Source organism: Peromyscus californicus, unplaced genomic scaffold (assembly GCF_007827085.1).
Source record: "Peromyscus californicus insignis strain IS unplaced genomic scaffold, ASM782708v3 Scaffold_6__1_contigs__length_162567912, whole genome shotgun sequence".
Classification (NCBI taxonomy): Eukaryota; Metazoa; Chordata; class Mammalia; order Rodentia; family Cricetidae; genus Peromyscus; species Peromyscus californicus.
Genome location: NW_026294584.1, coordinates 162,240,530 through 162,260,911, shown reverse-complemented (window position 1 = coordinate 162,260,911; position 20,382 = coordinate 162,240,530). Strand labels below are relative to the sequence as shown.

Below are 20,382 nucleotides of genomic sequence, written 5' to 3'. Positions count from 1 at the left end.
ATCTATATGGCTGTTTCTCAGAAAATTGGGAATCAACCTATTTCAAGACCCAGCTGTATCACTCCTGGGCATATACCCAAAGGATGCTCTACCATACTATCAGGACACCTGTTCAATTATGTTGATAGTAGCTTTATTCATAGTAGCCAGAAACTGGAAACAACCTAGATGTCCACCAACTGAGGAATAAATAAAGTGTTGTACATTTACACAATGGAGTATTACTCAGCTGTTAAAAACAATGACACCATGAAATTTGCCAGCAAATGGATGGAGCTAGAAAATATCATCCCGAGTGAGGTTACCCGGACTCAGAAAGACACACATGGTATGTACTCACTTATAGGTAGATATTAGCCGTAAAGTAAAGGATGGACATGCTACAATCCAAAGATCCAAAGAAGATAAGTAACAAGAAGGGCTCAAGGGGGACACATGAATCTCACTTTGAAGGAAAAATAGAATAGACATCACAAGTGAATGGGGGTGTATCTGGATGGGGGAGGTAGGCATGGGAACAGAAGGGATCAGGTAGGGGGAGGACGGAGGGAGAGTGTCCTGGGAAAGACAACTGGAATGGGGGAATCTCTGAGATGAGCTAGAAAACTAGGACAATGGAAACTCCCACGAATTTATGAGGGTGATCCTAGCTAAGACTCCTAGCAATGGGAGACATGGAGCCAATGACTGTTCCAGCTTGAGACTACCCCTGACACTGCCTGGGGGGCCAGGACCCAAAAGCTGGACAGTCCAGAGAACTAGGATAGAACCAAACATGACTGGCAAAAAAAAAAAAAAGTCAATGAAATGATTCCTAGTGATACTCTGCTATACTCATAGATTGCTGCCTAGCCCAATTGTTAGCCGAGAGGCTTCACCCAGCAACTGATGGAAACAGATGCAGAGATCCACAGCCAAGCATTAGATGGACCTCAGAGAATCCTGTGAGAGACAGGGTGGAAGGATTGTGGGAGCCAAAGGGGCCAAGGAGAGCACAATAAAACCCACAGAACCAACTAACTTTGGCTCATAGGGGATCACAGAGACAGAACTGCTAACCAGAGAGCTTGCATGGGACTGACCTAGGCCTTCTGCATATATATTACAATTGTGTAGCTTGTTCTTCCTGTGAGACTCCTACCAGTGGGAGCTGTCTCTGACTCTGTTATCAGCTTTTGGGACCCTTTCCCTTACTCAGTTGCCTTTTCCAGCATTAATAGGAGAGGCGGTGCCTAGTCTTACTGCGACTTGATATGCCATGGCTGGCTGATATACATGGGAGGCCTGCCCTTTAATTAAGAAAAAGGAAGAGGAGTGGATTGGGGGTTGGGGGGAGAGGAGAGGTTAGGGGAGGGACTAGGAAGAGAGGAGGAAGGGAGGGGAAAGTACTGTGGGATGGTCTTTATGTCAAATGTGTTGCTGATTGGTCAATAAATAAATCACTGATTGGCCCGTGGCCAGGCAGGAAGTATAGGCGGGACAAGGAGGAGAATAGAGCTGGGAAGTGGAAGGCTGAGGGAAGAGACACTGCCAGCCGCCATCAGGATAAGGAAGATGTAAAGTACCGGTAAGCCACAAGCCACGTGGCAAGGTATAGATTAATAGAAATGGATTAATTTAAGCTGTAAGAACAGTTAACAAGAAGCCTGCCACGGCCATACAGTTTGTGACCAATATAAGTCTCTGTGTTTACTTGATCGGGTTTGAGCGGCTTGGGACTGGCGGGTGAGAGATTTGTCCAGACTGTGGGCCAGGCAGGAAAACTCTAGCAACAGGAAACTGTAATGGGGCTGGAAAAAAATTAATTAACAATAAAAAAGAAGGTGGGATTGTATGCTGACCATCTCATAAAAATGAACCTATTAAGTATGTTTTTTATGTATTTATTATAGAAGGCAAAAACATTTCATGTTCTCTATCTTAAATTTTTAAGTGAGCTCTATCTCTCAATTTCTTAACCTAAGGATAAAAAAGTATTAATTTCACTTTTATTGATATAATTACATCAAGAATCCTCAACAGAAAAACAAGCATCTTTATTTGTTTATTAAAATAAAATGTTATATATGTATTTTACAAAATGATTATCAAAAAATTCTAAAATAGGGGACTTCCCCTTAAAAATGATTAATATATATTGTTATCTGTCAGAAATTTTTATAATAGTCAATAATTTATATTAAAGCCATAAATAAAACTAAATAAATATGTCTCAAACAATATTTCATATTAATAAAATTAATACATATTGTCAATAAAATAGATATTTCTAGAAACTATGCTTGGTGTGTATGATTAATCAATTTCTATAGTAATTTCACTACTAGAACATTTTAGAAAATAGTCATCTGATAAGAATTTATTAAAGCTTAAACTGGTTGATTTTGTGGATAGGTAGATGGCTGATCTACCATAGGACCAGGTTTTGATCCCCTGCATCCACATGGCTGCTCACAATCATCTGTAACTCTAGTAACAGGGAATCTGAACCCCTCTTCTAGCTTCAAGGCCTATATTAGGTATGCATGTAGACATATATGTAGGTGAAACACTCATATACATAAATAAGAAATTATTAATAAATATATAAGTAAATTGGTTGGTTTCATGATATGTAATAGAAATTATTCTTCAGGCTATAACAATTTACTTTCTTTCCTCTACCATTATTTTAACTACAAATAAATGGCTAGAAATACAAAGTTGATCAACAAGCTAAGTTTACATGAAAGCAACTTTTAGATCTATTGATAATTCTGAATTCCATAGTATTTATAGCTTTCATCTTGTATATAGTACTCTTATCTAAATATTTTTTCTGGTTTCTCAAAACTAAAGAATTTAAGACAATGTGGTACTTTCACCCATGCATGCTAAGTATCTTAAGGCTGAAGGTATTATAGATTATGTAAAGAATTAGAAATATTTAGAATGTGTGGAAAGTTTCATAGGTCAGATAGGATAATAATACAACTTTTCTAAAGCAACACCAAAACAGAGCAAAAACCATAAAGATATTCAACCTTTAACCTATCATCTTACTTCTGAGCCCAAGACTAAAAGGATGAGAAGTTGAAAACATCAAGCTATGCCAAGCAGGATCCTACATACACAAAGTAATGGATAAGAGTGGAAAGAATAATTGATGTGACAATAGCATATGAAATAAAAATAAAATACAAAGGAATAGCGAGATGGCTCAGTGGTTAAAAGTTCATACTGCTCTTTTAGAGTACCTAAGCTCTGTTCCCAGCATCCTTGTTGGGAGGCTCACAACCATCAGAAACTCCAGCTCCAGGGGATCCAATGCCCTCTTCTGACCTCCAAGGGCACCTACACCCTTGTGCATACATATAGATACACATAATTTTAAAATAATAAAAATAAATTTTGACAGAAACAATAATTACTCATGGAGATCTCATTTGTTTCCCCTTCCCAAGGTAATCCATGCATCCCTCTTAGGGTCCTCCTTGTTTCCTAGCTTCTCTGGAGCTGTGGGTTGTAGTCTGATTATCCTTTGCTTTACATCTAGTATCTACTTATGAGTGAGTACATACCATGTTTGTCTTTCTGAGTCTGGGTTACCTCACTCAGGATGAAATTTTCTAGTTCCATCTATTTCCCTGCAAATTTCATGATGCCATTGTTTTTACTGCTGAGTAGTACTCCATTGTATAAATGTACCACATTTTCTTTATCCATTCTTTGGTTGAGGGGCATCTAGGTTGTTTCCAGGTTCTGGCTATTTTGAATAATGCTGCCATGAACATAGCTGAACATGTGTCCTTGTGGTATGATTGGGCATCCCTTGGGTATATGTCCAAGAGTGGTATTATTGGCTCTTGAGGTAGATTGATTCCCAATTTTCTGAGAAGTCACCATACTGATTTCCAAAGTGGTTGTACAAGTTTGCACTCCCACCAACAGTGGAGGAGTGTTCCCCAAGGTCCAGGTATCTAGTCCAAGAGAGGGAAGGGGGATTATATGAGCAAGGGGAGTCAAGAGCATGATGGGAAAATCTACAGAGACAACTGAACCAAGCTCATAGGAACTAACGAACTTTAGACTGACAGCTGTGGAACCTGCATGGGACCAGACTAGCCCTCTGCATACAGGAGACAGTTGTGTAGCTTGGTCTGTTTGAAGGACCCCTGGCAGTGGGATCAGGATCTATCCCTGGTGCATGAGCTGGCTTTCTGGAGCCCATTACGTATGGTGGAACACCTTGCTCACCCTTGCAAGGGGGAGGGGCTTGGTCCTGCCTCAACTGAATGTACCAGGATTTGCTGACTCCTCATGGGAGGTCTTACCCTTTTGGAGGAGGGGAGGAGAGGTGGGCCAGGGTGGGGGAGGCTGAGGGGAAGTGGGAAGAGGGGTGAGAGGGGCAATCTGTGGTTGGTATGCAAAATGAATTTAAAAATTTTTATTAAAAAAGATACAATAATTAATCTTAAAAGTAAAACTAAGTAGCAACATGAAAAAGTTTATGACATGATATTAATAGCATCTACAATGTAATGATAATGATGTAAATACATATTCATGGACATAAGGACCAAATAGTCATACAATGATGAAAATAGTTACTGCTAATGTTCATTAATTTTTAATCTTATTAATATGTTACTTTATATTTAAATACAAATGAATTACTTATTAATTATACCAGCTACTTTCTAAGAAGGCAGTACTACTAAATCCATTTGAAAAGTTAGAAAGATTTTAATGAGTTTTACCTACATTAGGTACCCTGATAAGTCATCACCACTTTGGTGGCTCACAAAATACTTTAGGTGCTTGATTTTTTTTTTTTCTTCAGGTGCTTTCTTAAATAGTATAAAACAATAGAAAGTAGGTTATGAAAGCAAAAAGGCTCAGGAGATTAATTACTTCTATGTGTGTATCTATACACGTGAATATGTATATGTTTGTGCATAGATGTATATATGTGTATATGTATATATGTGTGTATAGACATGCATGTGTGCATAGGTGTATATATGCATGTAAATATGCCTGAGTGCATGAATTCTACCTATTATGCCATTTAAATCATTAGTATTACAGATTCTCTCAAAAATTCTTAGAACAGTAAACATGTGCTGTATATTATAAGTTCACATTTTAAAAAATTTTGTATTGTTTATTAATTTTATTTTCATGTATGTTTTGCCTGCATATATGTATGTGAACCATGTGTATGCTTGGTGTCCATGGAGGTCAGAAGATGGTGTCTAATCCCCTGGATCTAGAGTTACAGATGGTTATAAACCACCAACTATGTGGGTACTGGGAAACAAACCCAGGTTCGTGCAAGACCAACATGAGCTCTTAACCACTAAGCCATCCCTGCAGCCTTTTAGACCACATATTCTGATCCCAATCACTATGCTAATAGCATAAATCAGAGAAGAATATAGAGATTCAAAGGCTGGGGTTCCCAAAAAGGAATTAAGATGAATTTGAAGTTTAAATTAAAAAAAAAAATTGGCAAGTGTGGCACTATCAGAGGCTAGGTGGAAGAAAGAGGATACAGGAAAAAGTACAGAGAGCTGGGTACAATCAATAGGGAGTGGTAGGGACTATGGCAAAGTATAAAATCTACCCCATCTAACAGCACAGCTGGCAATCGTGAATACAGACCCAGCCTCGAGCTGCCACATACCCCAAAATCTTTCAAAAGGCCAAAACCACAGACATTTGTGTGAAATTCCTGGTCTTGTAACTGCTAGCAAATATTTTAGCTCATTTTAATTTTATATTTCCTGCAACAGACAGGCAATGGCTGTCCTTGTAGTTATTTTGTTTCATGGACTTGTTTTCTACCTCTGATCTGTGCAGGGACTTCACAAGGGTTAGTCTATATTTACAGGGATAGTCTATATGAGGCATAAACTATACTTTTATTTAGACCTTTACATAGGGAGAAAAAAGAGAAAAGGTACAAAACAATAAAGCTAAAGTAAACTTCGGAGCACTTGTAAGTATCAAGTGTCACTATGAGAACAAACCTGAATGTTCCCAAGGAGCAGAGCTGTCAGAGATTTAGACATTCTGAGTCACTACAAAAAGAAATTATCCTTAAAAGCGTGTTATAAATATGGCGCCCTTTGCTGAAATTATACTGACAACGTTCAGAGAAAACAAAAACTAACCAAGACGGGACAGGTATAAACTACAGAACTGTAGACGGGATGCACACATGTCCTGTGTTGTACCTGCTGCTCACTTCTCTTTGCCTATCCCATTCTTCCAACCCTCCTTCTCCTTCCTAGGCTAATGGAAAGAAATTACTGGAGAATGCTAAGACATGCCTGGTATCTGGCTGTGGAAAGAGAAAACAGGATGCTAACTGTAAATGAGCTTTCACTTCAGTGATGGAAGTCCCATGTTGTCACAGTTCAACTTGCAAGGTGGGCTGAGTAAGAGGAAAGCTGTCTACTTAACTGTCATTTGCATCACATGCACCCAAGGAAAAAGTGTTTACCTGGTGGAGCCACGGTTAACCTTTTTTCCTTGCTGAGCCGATGCCCTTGGATGAGTTCACTCATGGAAGGGGAACCCTTCAGAAGAAATGATTCTGTGGAGGTGGGATCAGGGGGAACTCTTAATAAATTCTGTAGGTAGGAAGCCCCTGAAGTCCTGGGACGGCTCTGATCACAAAGGGAAGGTGAAAATTGTCTTGCAGGAGATCCAAGAAAAATACATATAGGAAACAAAAAAGTTTTACTTTAATTACCTTTCAACACCTCACCAGTGACAACATCATTCATATTGGCATTTAATTATCTTTTAAATATGAAAGTCAAGATTGTTTTGTAATTCTTTAGTTTCCATATCAGGATACAACCCTTTTTGAAATCTACTCTGAATACTGGAATAGAAATTTATTATAGTTAGACAGTTTGAACTACAAATAGAAAATATATTTATTATTTTTGATTCTTAAACAAAAGCTCCTCAAATAAAAAAACTTTAACTATATTAACTGAAAACAGGGCAAGTAACTCAACAACCAGAATTTGGTAAAAGGTTACAAAATCAAGTCACTAAAATCCTTAAAAGTGGTTTCTCAGCAATATTAACATGACTAATAAAAAAGTCACAAAAACTTGCTTTTAAGAAAAGGATTATACATATTCTATTCCATTTTATCAAATATAGCAATGACCTTTCAATTAGTCATCAGTTTTAGTCTTATGGACAAGTATTTCTCTTAGAGAACAAATTCATATCTTTGCCCCATGACAGAAAAAATGACAAACATCATAATTTCCAGAGACATGGCATTTAAAATTATAGCCCATGTTCACAGAGCTTCACTTTTTTATCTACCCGTTTTTAGATTGGAGGGTAGGGAGAGACATTTATGTACACAAACAGCAGCAAAAACATTAACAGACACTTGAAAATCATGTTATGGTTAATCAATATGTGTGGATGGGGTGGCAGAAAAACCAGCATTAGCAAGACTGATTAGTAGCTTTCACGTTTTTCTTTTCCTTCCCTTTCTCCATCCTACCCAACAAAAGCACATAATTTTTTGCAGTCAACTAAAACCTGTCCACTGTACCACACTATGACAATAGCTGCATGCATACCTTTTCCTCTGAGTGCCACTGCTGACCCGAATGGTGGGTGTCTGTGGGCCCTGACTATGCAGGAGGTAAGTGTCTATGGTAGGTACAGCTGCTGGCGCCTCCCCACTTACTTTAGGGCTGCCGATCTTGCTCTTTCCAAGTTTGCCTTTGCTGCGTCGGGACTGCTCATGGTCAAACTCTAAGTCCTCTAGCCGCTGTGTCAGGGCGAGCTTTTGCTGGATAGCCATTCGCAATAAAGTGTTTAGAGTCTTCTTCTCATCTTCTGCAGCTGCTAACTGTCTCTGCATCTCATCCAACTGTGTGACGTATTCATCACATCTGGAACCCAAGCAAAAAAGGGTGAGGAAGCAATCCTGGTGAAGATAAACTGTAACTTAATTAGAAAGGTATTCCTCTTACCCTCAGCCCAGATATTGATGTCCACTCTAGAATCAAAACCTTTATTATTCAATACTGTTAGAATGGTGATATACCAACATTATATTATATTATTATATTTAATAATATAATTTAAGCTTCATCAGCGGCATCTACATACAAGGGAAACAGTAATCTATAGGGCTTGGTACTAGTGATTTCAGGCATCCACTGGGGGTCTTGAGATATATTCCCCCATAGATAAAGAGAACTAGTATAATAAATTTGACTGAAATTTAGAGCATTGATCTTCCTAGCAATAGAATGAAGATACTCTATAATAATGTGCTGCAGGATATTTGTTTACATTATGTGAAGATGTGTCTATGTTTGCCTCACCTACCAGCACCTGATTGGTTTAATAAAGAGCTGAATGGTCAATAGCTACAGGAGAGAATAGGCAGCACTTCCAGGCAGAGAGAGGAGCTCAGAGTTAGAATCTGGTGCAGCAGCAGATGCCAGCAAGACATGGAGGGAGCTGGACATACAGAATGGAGGAGAGGTAAAAAAGTCACGTGGCAGAATGTAGATTATTAGAAGCAGGTTAATTTAAGCTTTAAGAGCTAGTTGGGAACAAACCTAAGCTAAAGGCCAACCTTTCATAATTAATAACAAGTCTCCATGTCATTATTTTGGGGCTGGGGGTCCAAAGAAAGACTAGCTCTAATAGTCAATAGACAGTTGGAAACAGTAGACCATGTTCAGTAATTGGTGGTTCAGCCTCACAATGGAATCCATAAGGGGACATTCTAAATAAGCAGCATAAACCTCAATGATAGCTATTATGGAAGCTGCTTTGTGGTGATAATACAATTTCACATGTTCTTCTCCACTACTTTAGGTATATTACAATTGCTGTCTCTATTGTATAACACTGTATCCTTTGCAAAAAGTTTGTAATATGTTATATTTACAGTAGCCAAAAGAATAATAGTATTAATAAAAAGAACATTTCTTCCTTTATCTGTATTTACAGAGTTTATTTTAGATTACAGTAGACACTGCTTTTCAATATGGCAGATTTTCCCAAATTAAAAAAATCAAAGCTTCAATGAGTTTTTAGCCAAATAAAGTCATGAGTTGTCAAAAAAAAAGATTTTTAAAAGTTTGATTCAGGTACAGCAGGCTATTGGAAACATCTTCATCCCACTTCATATTTATACTGAAGCACAAAGACAAGGTCTGTGCTATTTCCCCACTGAAGTCAAAACCTGATTCCATCCACATACATTTGGAAAAAGTAGGGTGAGAAGAAAACTCACATGGATTTTTGCTGAGTTTAAGATAATTAGTAACAATTATTCTTCATGTATTAGCAGATAGCTAATGAGCTCAGAGAATTATTCAAAATATATTGTACAAACTAAAAGTAGCACAGTTTGATATATTATATAGAAAAACAAACAAACAAACCAGGGACTATGGTTAAAATATATTAAGTCCAGGGAGTAACCTTTAAAGTCAAGACTATGGGGCTACATAGATCATGAGAAAAATCACAGCTTATTGGAAAAAAATGAAATGAATTCCAGGACCTTGGATTAATTCTTTTTGGTATCTTGAAATTACTATACCTGAAAGAAACAAATGTCTGTGAAAATGGACTGCAAGGAGGTAATAATTAAAATATGAGCCAAATTGAGCATTTAAATATCACTTTAAATTTTTAAAATTTCTTTCTCAAAGAGGAAATATATGTTCTCTTAATTCTGAAGGTAATCCTGATTTCTTTCCTCAATAAGGTGACCTTGTCTCCCTTTCCATTCTTTGTCCTGCCCCCATAGTTATCAGAAATACACACATTCTAAATGCCACTGAATTTTGTGAGAAATCCAGAAGTCAGTTCCTGCCAGATTCCTTACAGCCATGTGATCTAAGGTTTCTCTTTACCATCTCCATGAGATTCAGTCACATGTAATCTTGAGCTCTAGAAACACATTTCTAATCTTAGATTTGTCAGAGTAGTATCTCATCATTTTCTTCATGAAAACCAAATACATTCATTCATGAATATTGACAGTGTTCTTCCCATGAGGAACACTCAATTTTAGGGAGAAAAAGTTACCTTGTTGCAAACATTGCTCTTAGAGATGAGAAGGTTGCAGCATCTTCTTTCAAAGCCTTCAGTTCGTTCCTTAGTTTTGTCATCGTTTCAGTCACCATTGCCTTCTCATTTTCATATTTGTTCTTCAGATTAGCTAGAGCCACTTCCGCTGTCTGAGGTATAAAATCACAGTGCTTACCAACTCACACCAGGAAAACCTGCCCACACATTTCTTTATGCCAAACCTATTCTTTGCTCTTGAAAATGGAAATAGAAATAGATTAGGTTGGACTTTTGCAAAAGCAAATGTATATGTATTATGTATGTATTGAACAGAGATGTGTCCTTTACTCTCTTTTCTGCTAAACAGTATTATTTTCCAGTCTATACATCAGGACACCCACACCCAGGTAAAACTCAACAATGGAAAACAAATCAGTCATGTTGAGACATCCTACTTATTCCAGAGGGATATGACCTATATTTAAGAAAATTCCCTAATGCTTCAGTTCTGACACAAGTAAACTAACAATTAACTATACATAAAGTTCATATATGTGGTCGGTGATACAGCTAGGCTTTAGGATTTGGAGGTGTTCTCTCTCTTCCTCTCTCTCTCCCTCCCTCCTCCCCTCTCTCTCACTCATAGTTCCAAACTATTTCATTTGTTGGTAAAGTCTGCTTCTGTTTACTCATAACCCCATAGCTGTGTTGTCCTTCATCCTTGATGCCATTACTTGATCATTTGGTTACTAAGTCTTATTTGTTTAAGCCTGAAATGAAAGACAAGACACCAAGTTTCCATCCTGTGACAGCCCTAGAAATTGAGTCTTAGAGTTGAATCTCCATCTCTAAAGTTGGGTCTAGCTATTGCCTGTCAGACCTCTTTCATCATGTCTGTGCCCACCTCCCAATCTCCCTGGTTGGCATTAGCTACTAGGCAAGCCTGTCCCATGATCCTCCATGGGCTGTTTCTATATTTCCTGGCCACCAAGCTTCTGCTTATCACTGCCTGGGTCTTGGGTTTATCTGCAGCTGGATCTCCGTACTTTACCTTCCTCACCACCTGTACTGCCTAGCTATGCACAATTGCTCTTCTATCCTATTCACTTCAAACTGCAGTTTTATTTTATTTTTATCTATCTATCTACCTATTTTATGAGAGAGAGAGAGAGAGAGAGAGATAGAGAGAGAGAGAGAGAGAGAGAATGAGTATCATGGCCCATCTGTGACAGACAGAACAACTGTGGGATTTGGTCCTTTTCTTCCACCATATGGGTTCTGAGGATTGAACTCAGGTCATTAGGCTTGGCAGCAAGCACCCTTATTACTAAGCCATCTCACTGATCCCTTACACACTTTAGAACTAAGACTACATTCTGATTTGCCTTGGGATGTACTTTGTTTTATTGCTCTATTGGCCAGGAATTTGAACACTTATCTTGGCACTACAGATTCAACAAAATTAAGGGAATAAATTGGTTAAGAAAGCTTTTACTAGTATGCTTTCATCAGCAAAAGTGTATTACCTGCTTATTGGCTTTCAACACCGCCCTGAGTGTGGCAATCTGCTCCCGTTTGGTACTCAGCAAGGACTTCAGCTTGAGAATCTCTTCCATTAAGGCTTCTTTGTCCTTATCAATCATGGGAGCCAACTCTCGGGCTGCTGCTCTTTGACGAGACAGCTGTAAGGATCTGTCCACTGCTTTCTGCAGATGCTTGATTTGGTCCCGGATTATGGCATTGAGGTTGTAGATATTCATTGGCTCTTTGCGGATATCACTTGTATCCAAAACTGGAGATGATGGTGGGGCAGTAATAACAGGAGAGATTGTGGGAGTCTTAGTTGGACTCGGCTCTTTAATAGTCTCTGTGTTTTCTTTTGAAACTGGTTCAGATGACGTCCTTGATTCTACTGGGGATGACATACCCCTCCTGGATAATCTTGGAGACAAAAGCCCCCTGGGATCATCAGGCCCCTTGAGGCTGCCACTGCGGGTAACTCTGCTTTGTCTGTAGTAGTCCAACATGACCCTGTTGGGAGTTTCATTATTACATAGACACACATGGTGGTAAAGCTGTGCTAGTTCCTCACTAAAGGTCACCAATTCATCCTGGGCTGTATTGAGGGTGTTGTGATTTTCATTGGCTATGCCAGTCATCTTTTGCAACTCCTTCTCCATGTGAGCCATCTTCTCACCACTCTCCTTAGATGTCTTCTCAAGGTTTGTCACTTGCTCATCATACATTTGGATCTTACTCTCATATTTTGTCTTTTCTTCTGTATAATTTTCTACAGATTTATTATATTTCTCCTTTAAGGCCTTAATTTCTGCTTTCAAATCAATGACCTCAGTGACAGCCACTCTATATTTGCACTCAAGGATCTCTAAGCCATTGATGTCCACCTCATAGTCATGGGCCTCCTCCGATGAGTTCCGGCCCCTCTGACAATCTAGCTCAGCCTTGAGTTCCTTGCTGTTCTGCAGGCCCCTCATGGCATTGACATGCTCTGTGAGCCGGTGCACTCGCTCATGCTGCTCGGTCAGTGCCCCCTTGGTGTGTTCTAGCTGGGTTTGTGACTCCTGGAGGTTGGCCAGAAGAATGGCTTTTTCTCGCTCCACCTGCAAAGGCAGAAGACAATGTCTGAATAACTTCAGTGCAAAGCCAATAATGAACTCAATGCAGGTGGACAGACATGTATACATTTAAAATGCCCAACTATCAGAGCCCAACACTCACATTATGTCAAATTAAATTCAAATATTTTCTTATTTTAGATTCTGGTAAGTTAACCTAAAAATACCTAATTCATAACATGGGATTTGATGTAAGCCAAGCCACTTGAATTTTTCATAAAAGAAATAGAAAATCTAAATACTTCATTGTTGGCATTATGATCTCAGTAAAAAAAAAAAAAAAAAAAAAAAAGCGGATTTGGCTGGGTGACAGTGACACATGCCTTTAATTCCAGCACTCGGGAGGCAGAGCCATGTAGATCTGTGAGTTCGAGGCTAGAACGAGATCCAGGACAGGCACTAAAACTACATGGAGGAACCCTGTCTCAAAAAAAAATAGATTTGGGGGCTTCTGTGTTCTTTTTTCTTTGAAAACTAAATTAATTCCCTCTAAAATTTAAGCATTAATTAAATAAACTAAAGTTTTTTCCAAATAGCCTTTCCTTCTGGAAAAGCCTTTTCATAAAATTTAATCAAAACAAAATTTGCTGGCTATGTCTTAAGCTTATTGTAAGGATAAAATATCTTGATAAATGAGGTAATACATTTAGAACAGTTTTGGGTCTGTTTTGTGTTTTGTTTGTGTTTAATATAACATTTTTTAAAATCTACTACTTCTTCATTATAGCAAATACAGAAAACATTCAACAGAACATGGGCTCTCCCCTGTGTGTTCTGTGTAGTTCTAAATCAATTAAATAAGGAATGGTACCCAAATTTTATATATTTCACACATATTTGTATATAGCTAGATAGATATGCATATATTCTACTATATGTTCCTAGACAATGCTGTTCTAATAGAAACAAGTCTATTAGATTACAGATAATTTCATAAAACTTCAGCATTATATTATCAATCAGTTATTGGAATTTAGAGTAGCTTAAGTTGTATTTGCATTTTGATGAATATTTGCTTTGCTTAAATGATCTAAGAGTCATTGCTCTCTGAATAAATGCAAAGTACTTCAAAGCTTAAACTGACTCTACATTTTTAGTATCGTTATCTTAAACTCCATTTGTGTAGAATTCGACCAAGAAAGACTTGATTGTATTCTTATATAGTGACTAACAACAGCCACTGATTCTCTATCTACTGTTCCATCTTATGTTTGGAGTTGGGGATTTTATTTTTTCCTGACTGTTGTATTTATAAAATATTTACTAAAAATATACAGTATATGACAACTATCAGTAGTGTTACATGCCATAGAATTTTTATTTTGTTAATGGCTTATTTTTTTTTATTTTTATTTTGCAATACAGTTCAGTTCTACATATCAGCCACGGATTCCCTTGTTCTCCCCCCTCCCCCCGCCCCCCCTCACCTTCCCCCCACCCCACCCCCCATTCCCACCTCCTCCAGGGCAAAGCCTTCCCCGCGGACTGAGATCAACCTGGTAGACTCAGTCCAGGTAGGTCCAGTCCCCTCCTCCCAGGCCGAGCCAAGCGATCCTGCATAGGCCCCAGGTTTCAAACAGCCAACTCATGCAATGAGCACAGGACCAGGTCCTACTGCCTGGATGCCTCCCAAACAGATCAAGCCAATCAACTGTCTCACCCATTCAAAGGGCCTGATCCAGTTGGTGACCCCTCAGCCATTGGTTCATAGTTCATGTGTTTCCATTCGTTTGGCTATTTGTCCCTGTGCTTTATCCAACCTTGGTCTCAACAATTCTCGCTCATATAAACCCTCCTCTTTCTCGCTAATTGGATTCCCATGGGGCCTAGCCATGGATCTCTGCCTCCAGATCCCTCAGTCGTTGGATGGGGTTTCTAGCATGACAATTAGGGTGTTTGGCCATCCCATCACCAGAGTAGGTCAGTTCAGGCTGTCTCTTGACCATTGCCAGCAGTCTGTTGTGGGGGTATCTTTGTGGATTTCTGTGGGCCTCTCTAGCACTTTGCTTCTTCCTATTCTCATGTGGTCTTATTTACCATGGTCTCCTATTCCTTGTTCTCCCTCTCTGTTGTTGATCCAGCTGGGATCTCCCACTCCCCCAAGCTCTCTTTCCCTCGACCCTCGCCCTTCACTACCCCCACTCATGTCCAGGCTGTTCATGTAGATCTCATTCTAATGGCTTATTTTTTAAATGAATGCATTTATATTTAATGAAAATATATGACTCTTGTGTGAAAGAACAAAGGAAAAAATAATCAGAATTCTTTTGCAGAGGGAGGTTGCCTCCCCAGCTGCTGGACTGCATGCAAGTCCAAGTATGGTGATATTTTATTTGTGCTGATATGTGATTTTATTGGTATGTTAATAAATAAAGTTGCCTGGGGATCAGAGCTAAGAGCAAGCCATTAAGCAGAAGGCTGGTAGTGATAGCACATGCCCTTAATCTGATCACATGGCAGGCAAAGTGTCTACGTGTTCAAAGGACACAGCCAGCAAGGTGACACATGCCTTTAATCCCAGTACCAACCATAGAGACCTGGAGGTCTGTATAGAAAGGCAGTGATGAGGAAGTCATGTGGTTGGGTTTAGAACCAATGAGAAGGCAGAACAGAAAGGCAATGAAAAGACAGGACACAGGAAGAAGGTCTCTCTCTCTCAGGGGAAGGACAGCAGTGAATGGTAAGATAAGGTGGTCTTAGCTCTTGGCTATTGTTCTTTGTGTGTGTGTGTGTGTGTGTGTGTGTGTGTGTGTGTGTGTGTGTGCTAAATGAATTTATTTTGAACATAAATATATTGTACATAACAGAGATATAGAATAATTACATTCTTACAATATTCTATGGCAATATCATTATGTACAGGCTTTACAAAATGTATCCATGGTTAGGCTCACTATTTTTAATTGAAAAGGAGAAATGCCATAAGCAAATTAATAATCCTGTAACAGCACCAGAAATGAATCATATGCTAGCCATTAGTAGAGACAGCCAAGAAAAGGGGAGGGGAATATTTGCATCAAACTGCAAAGCTCTGTGTGTGTGTATGTGTGCGTGTGTGTGTTTCCAACATGAACAGTGCATTTCTGATTAGGTTTTTAAAAGCCTAATGGCTGGCATAGTAGCACACATCTATGATCTCAGTACAAAGAAGGCTGAGGAACAAGGATTACAAATTCCAAGCCATTCTAAGCTACAGAGCAAGGCTCTATCCCAAAGGAACAAAGAAAAAAACAAATGAAAAATCAAAATATAGTAAAATAATAGTGGTCAATTTTATTGACCAAAAATACTAGTGGTCAAAATCTGAGAGATCACTTTGGATCAGTATTTCTCAAAGATGAATATAAAAACTACACAAAACGGACCCCTATTCAAGACCAGACAGAAGTGGGTCCACTGTAAACTGCTAGAGAACTTCTTGATTAATCTCTAAGAAAAGTAGTGTTTCCTAGCATTCCATTCTCCCCCTGGAGGAACAACTAACAACTACCATGTTTTTAAATGCTGTGAAATCTGGCAGTATTTATTGAAAATTTTTTTAATTTTATAATTTAATTTAATTTTACATATCTGCCATGGATTCCCCTGTCCTCCCCGCTTCCAGCTCCCCCAACCCACCCCCCATTCCCATCTCCTCCAGGGCAAAGACTCCCCTGGGGATTCAGCTCAACCTGGTAGATTCAGTCCAGGCAGGTCCAGTCCCTTCCTCCCAGGCTGAGCGAGTGTCCCTGCATAAGCCCCAGGTTCCAAACATTGGCTACTGTTCTTATCTCTGTGTTTTTTTTTTTTTTAATTTATTTTAATTTATTTTGCAATACAATTCAGTTCTACATATCAGTCACGGATTCCCTTGTTCTCCCCCCTCCCGTCCCCCTCACCTTCCCCCCAACGCCCCCCCCCATTCCCATCTCCTCCAGGGCAAAGCCTTCCCCACAGACTGAGGTCAACCTGGTAGACTCAGTCCAGGTAGGTCTAGTACCCTCCTCCCAGGCCAAGCCAAACAATCCTGCATAGGCCCCAGGTTTCAAACAGCCATGACTAGGCCCTGGGTGGAGCTCTGGGAGTCCAATCAACGAGAATGAGGAGGGTTTATATGAGCGAGAATTGTTGAGACCAAGGTTGGATAAAGCACAGGGACAAATAGCCAAATGAATGGAAACACATGAACTATGAACCAATGGCTGAGGGGTCCACACTGGATCAGGCCCTCCGAATGGGTGAGACAGTTGATTGGCTTGATCTGTTTGGGAGGCATCCAGGCAGTGGGACCAGATCTTGTGCTCATTGCATGAGTCGGCTGTTTATCTCTGTGTTTTTAACTCTTTATTTGGCTCTGTTTCTTATTTAATAAGACCGTTTGGAATTTCATCTACATTTGGTGCCCAACATGGGGCAAGAATTCATTAAAAAACCGTTGGTAGTTATGCCCCAGCTTGGCCCCAGCTTGGCCCCTGCTCGGCCCCTGCTAGGCCCCGGCTTGGCCCAGCTTGGCTCTGGCTTGGCCCTGGCCCCGCCAGGGCTCAGCCAGAGTTTACAGGCCCCAGGCCCAGCCGGAGCTACCAGTCCAGCTGCATGTGGTCAGAGCTGCACACAGCTGCAGCTGGAGCTGCTTGCGGCCGAATTGCCAACTCATGTGGTCAGAGCTTAAGGAAGCCTGAGCTCAAGCCTAATTGACTCAAATGGAATCACGTGGCTGGAATTCAGCTTTTAGCCAGAACGTGTGGCTACGCTTTCTCTCTCCCTCTCTCTCTCCCTCTCTCTCTTTCTCTCTCTCTCTCTCTCTCTCTCTCTCTCTCTCTCTCTCTCTCTCTGCGCAACCATGCTAGGTAGCTATTTTGAAATTCCCTTAGATTTCTACTGTTCTACACAGACTTGGTAAGTCAATTAAGGTATCAGATATTTTAAAGAGAAAAACTACTTAAAAGAGAAAATTTTTTCCACATTAAAAAAATGGGTATTATCTGTACAGTAGAAGAAAATTGGTCTTTGTTTGATAAAACTTTAGGCAGTCTGAAAATGGAACAATTATATGAGAAGATTAATGTTGATGGGATGTACATTACACCAATTATGCATATTATTACTTCACTTATCCTTATTTTACAATTTAAAAAGATAGTCAATTTAAGTGGCAGGATAGAAGCTTTAGAAAAACCTGTTAAAATGAATTATAGAGAAAATCAGACTCAGACAGAAGAATTTAAGGGTGAAATTATTTCAGGATTAGATTATAAGGTTACAGAAAGAAAGCCTGTTTTCAAACAGTCAAACTTAATTTATCCAGTAACTGTACAGCAGCTACCTGGTCAAGTGAATGTACAAACTAATTGGACTCCAATTGAAATGTTAAAAGAAGGTTTAAGGAGGCAATAGTATCTTATGGCATGCATTCCCCATTTGTAAAGCAAATGTTAAACTCATCAGGGTTAGGGTTAGGGTTAGGGTTAGGTCCTAGTCAACTTGTAAAAGGATTATCCCTCAGGCCTGGAAAGAGCTGGAAAATGCTGTCCTGGAATCTGGAGCACAGCTGCAGTGGCACATGTATTACCAGGATGAAGCTAAAACCACAGAAAGTCAATGGAGGGCCAGAGGTATGGAAATCTCCCAGGATCAGCTTTTTTAATTTTAGACAAAAAAGGGGAAATGTGGTGATATTATGTTCCTCAAAATATTGTGCACCATAATAAACTTATCTGGGATCAGAGAACAGAACAGCCACTAGATACAGAGGCCAGAAAATGGTGGCACACACATCTTTAATCCTAGCATTCCAAAGGCAGAGATCCATCTGGATCTCTATGAGTTCAAAACCACACTGGAAACAGCCAGGCATGGTGACATACACCTTTAATCCCAGGAAGTGATGGCAGGAAGAAGAAAGGTATATAAGGCGTGAGGACCAGGAACTAGAGCCTGGTTAAGCTTTTAGGCTTTTGAGCAGCAGTTCAGCTGAGATCCATCTGGATGAGGACTCAGAGGCTTCCAGTCTGAGGAAATAGGATCAACTGAGGAATTGGAGAGGTGAGGTGGCTGTGGCTGGTTCTGTTTCTCTGATCTTTCAACATTCACCCCAATACCTGGCTTCAGGTTTGACTTTATTAATAAGACCTTTTAAGATTCATGCTACATCCAAGTGTGATACAATGGCACCTACAGAAGGATGCAGAGTCAGAATCTGTAGTAGAAAGACACAGACACAACCCATAGCAGTCTGAATGCCAAGAACTAATGGGGAGCCAAGTGCAGTTTAGGGGTCTCTGAGAAAGATGAGGATGTCAATCTGATGATGGAGGCTGAGGCTGTAGCTAAAGGCTACAAATTCTTCTGCCCTTTCTCTTTGTCCCACCTTCTGCTACTGATGACTCCCCTCCCCTACAAACTATAATGCCAAAACTGTTATTCATGTACTATTCAGTCTTACAACTTGAAACTGATAACTATACATATATTGAAACGATGAACACATGACACCCTTGAAATCAGTCGATGATTTGGGCTTCAGTTGAAAAGGAGCATGACAAAGTTTATGAAGGAATACAGAACTGGATTAATATTCAGGCTACAGCTGCTTGTATGGGAAATGGTGGTTATAAGGAAGAAGAAGAAGAAGAAGAAGAAGAAGAAGAAGAAGAAGAAGAAGAAGAAGAAGAAGAAGAAGAAGAAGAAGAAGAAATATTTGCAGGAATATTTGGTTGTCCAGATTCTCTCATGTCTTTATAAAGGAAATGGCTTAGATTAGTCTCTCAGGAAAATACACTCCTTTTCTCATCATTGCAATTATAATTACATGATAGGGAAACATTAATAGCTGTGTAGATTATGTGCTAAATAAATACATCAACTTTTTAAATAAAAACAGCAGCAAAAGTGATGGAAAATTAAAAAGAGTCTCAAGATAACTCCAATGGCAATGATATTAAAACAGAAACTGAAGTTAATTTGGATAAAGGAAAAAGACACAAGAACAATAACAAAAAAAGTAAAGAAAGGAAACAGAAGAACCACTGAAGGTAAGGGATTATGCATTTCACAGAATTAACCAGACACTGATAAAAAGAGGTCCTGGGGAAATACAAGCATGCCTTTCAGAAGAGGACAATAATTTTAGGGAGGGTGAGAGAAAATATGAAGAAGGATGAGCAAAATATTATCACATAAGTTCAACAAATGAATGAGTGTCATGCTAATAGACAGATGGAGAACTATGAAGAAACAAAACTGATTTGTTCAGACACTACAGACTAAATTTACAAGAGCTGGATAAAAAAGGACAGTTAAATAAAATGTTGTTTAATCTGGTTACTGATGTATCTTAAAGTTTTTATTTAAAATATTATTTTTTAGGACTGAAGAGGTAGTTCAGGAGTTAAGAACACTTGCTGCTCTTTCAGAAGACCAAGGTTTGGTTCCCATTACCCACATGATGGTTTATAACTGCATATAACTCTAGTTTCAGGACATCTAATGCCCTCTTCTGTTATCACAGGCACAGTATGCATGTGGTGCAAGCATACACACAGGCATATACATAATATAAATAAATAAATCTTAAAATCAATAAAGTATTATTTTTCTCTGACACTTTAATTACTAAGGGTTTATGCTGTTAAAGTAAAATTGTAAGTCATCACTGTATTCTGCAAGAGACATTATTTTGAGTTTTAAAACACTTTAACAA

General features: G+C 39.2%; 1 protein-coding gene across 8 annotated transcripts in view; it reads right to left on the bottom strand.

Moving 5' to 3' along the window:
- Positions 1 to 20,382, bottom strand: part of Bicd1 (BICD cargo adaptor 1) — a 197,231-nt gene that overhangs the window by 34,242 nt on the left and 142,607 nt on the right. For 3 of the 8 annotated variants that reach the window (XM_052722029.1, XM_052722031.1, XM_052722032.1), the window contains exons 5-8: positions 11,595 to 12,689; positions 10,087 to 10,238; positions 7,605 to 7,922; positions 6,491 to 6,684 (exon numbers count right to left, since the gene is read on the bottom strand). In XM_052722029.1, the coding sequence (XP_052577989.1) occupies positions 6,491 to 6,684; positions 7,605 to 7,922; positions 10,087 to 10,238; positions 11,595 to 12,689 (1,759 nt within the window). Of the gene's footprint in view, positions 1 to 6,490; positions 6,685 to 7,604; positions 7,923 to 10,086; positions 10,239 to 11,594; positions 12,690 to 20,382 lie in introns of those variants that run through there. The other 5 variants (XM_052722034.1, XM_052722037.1, XM_052722035.1 and 2 more) reach the window with 3 other exon arrangements.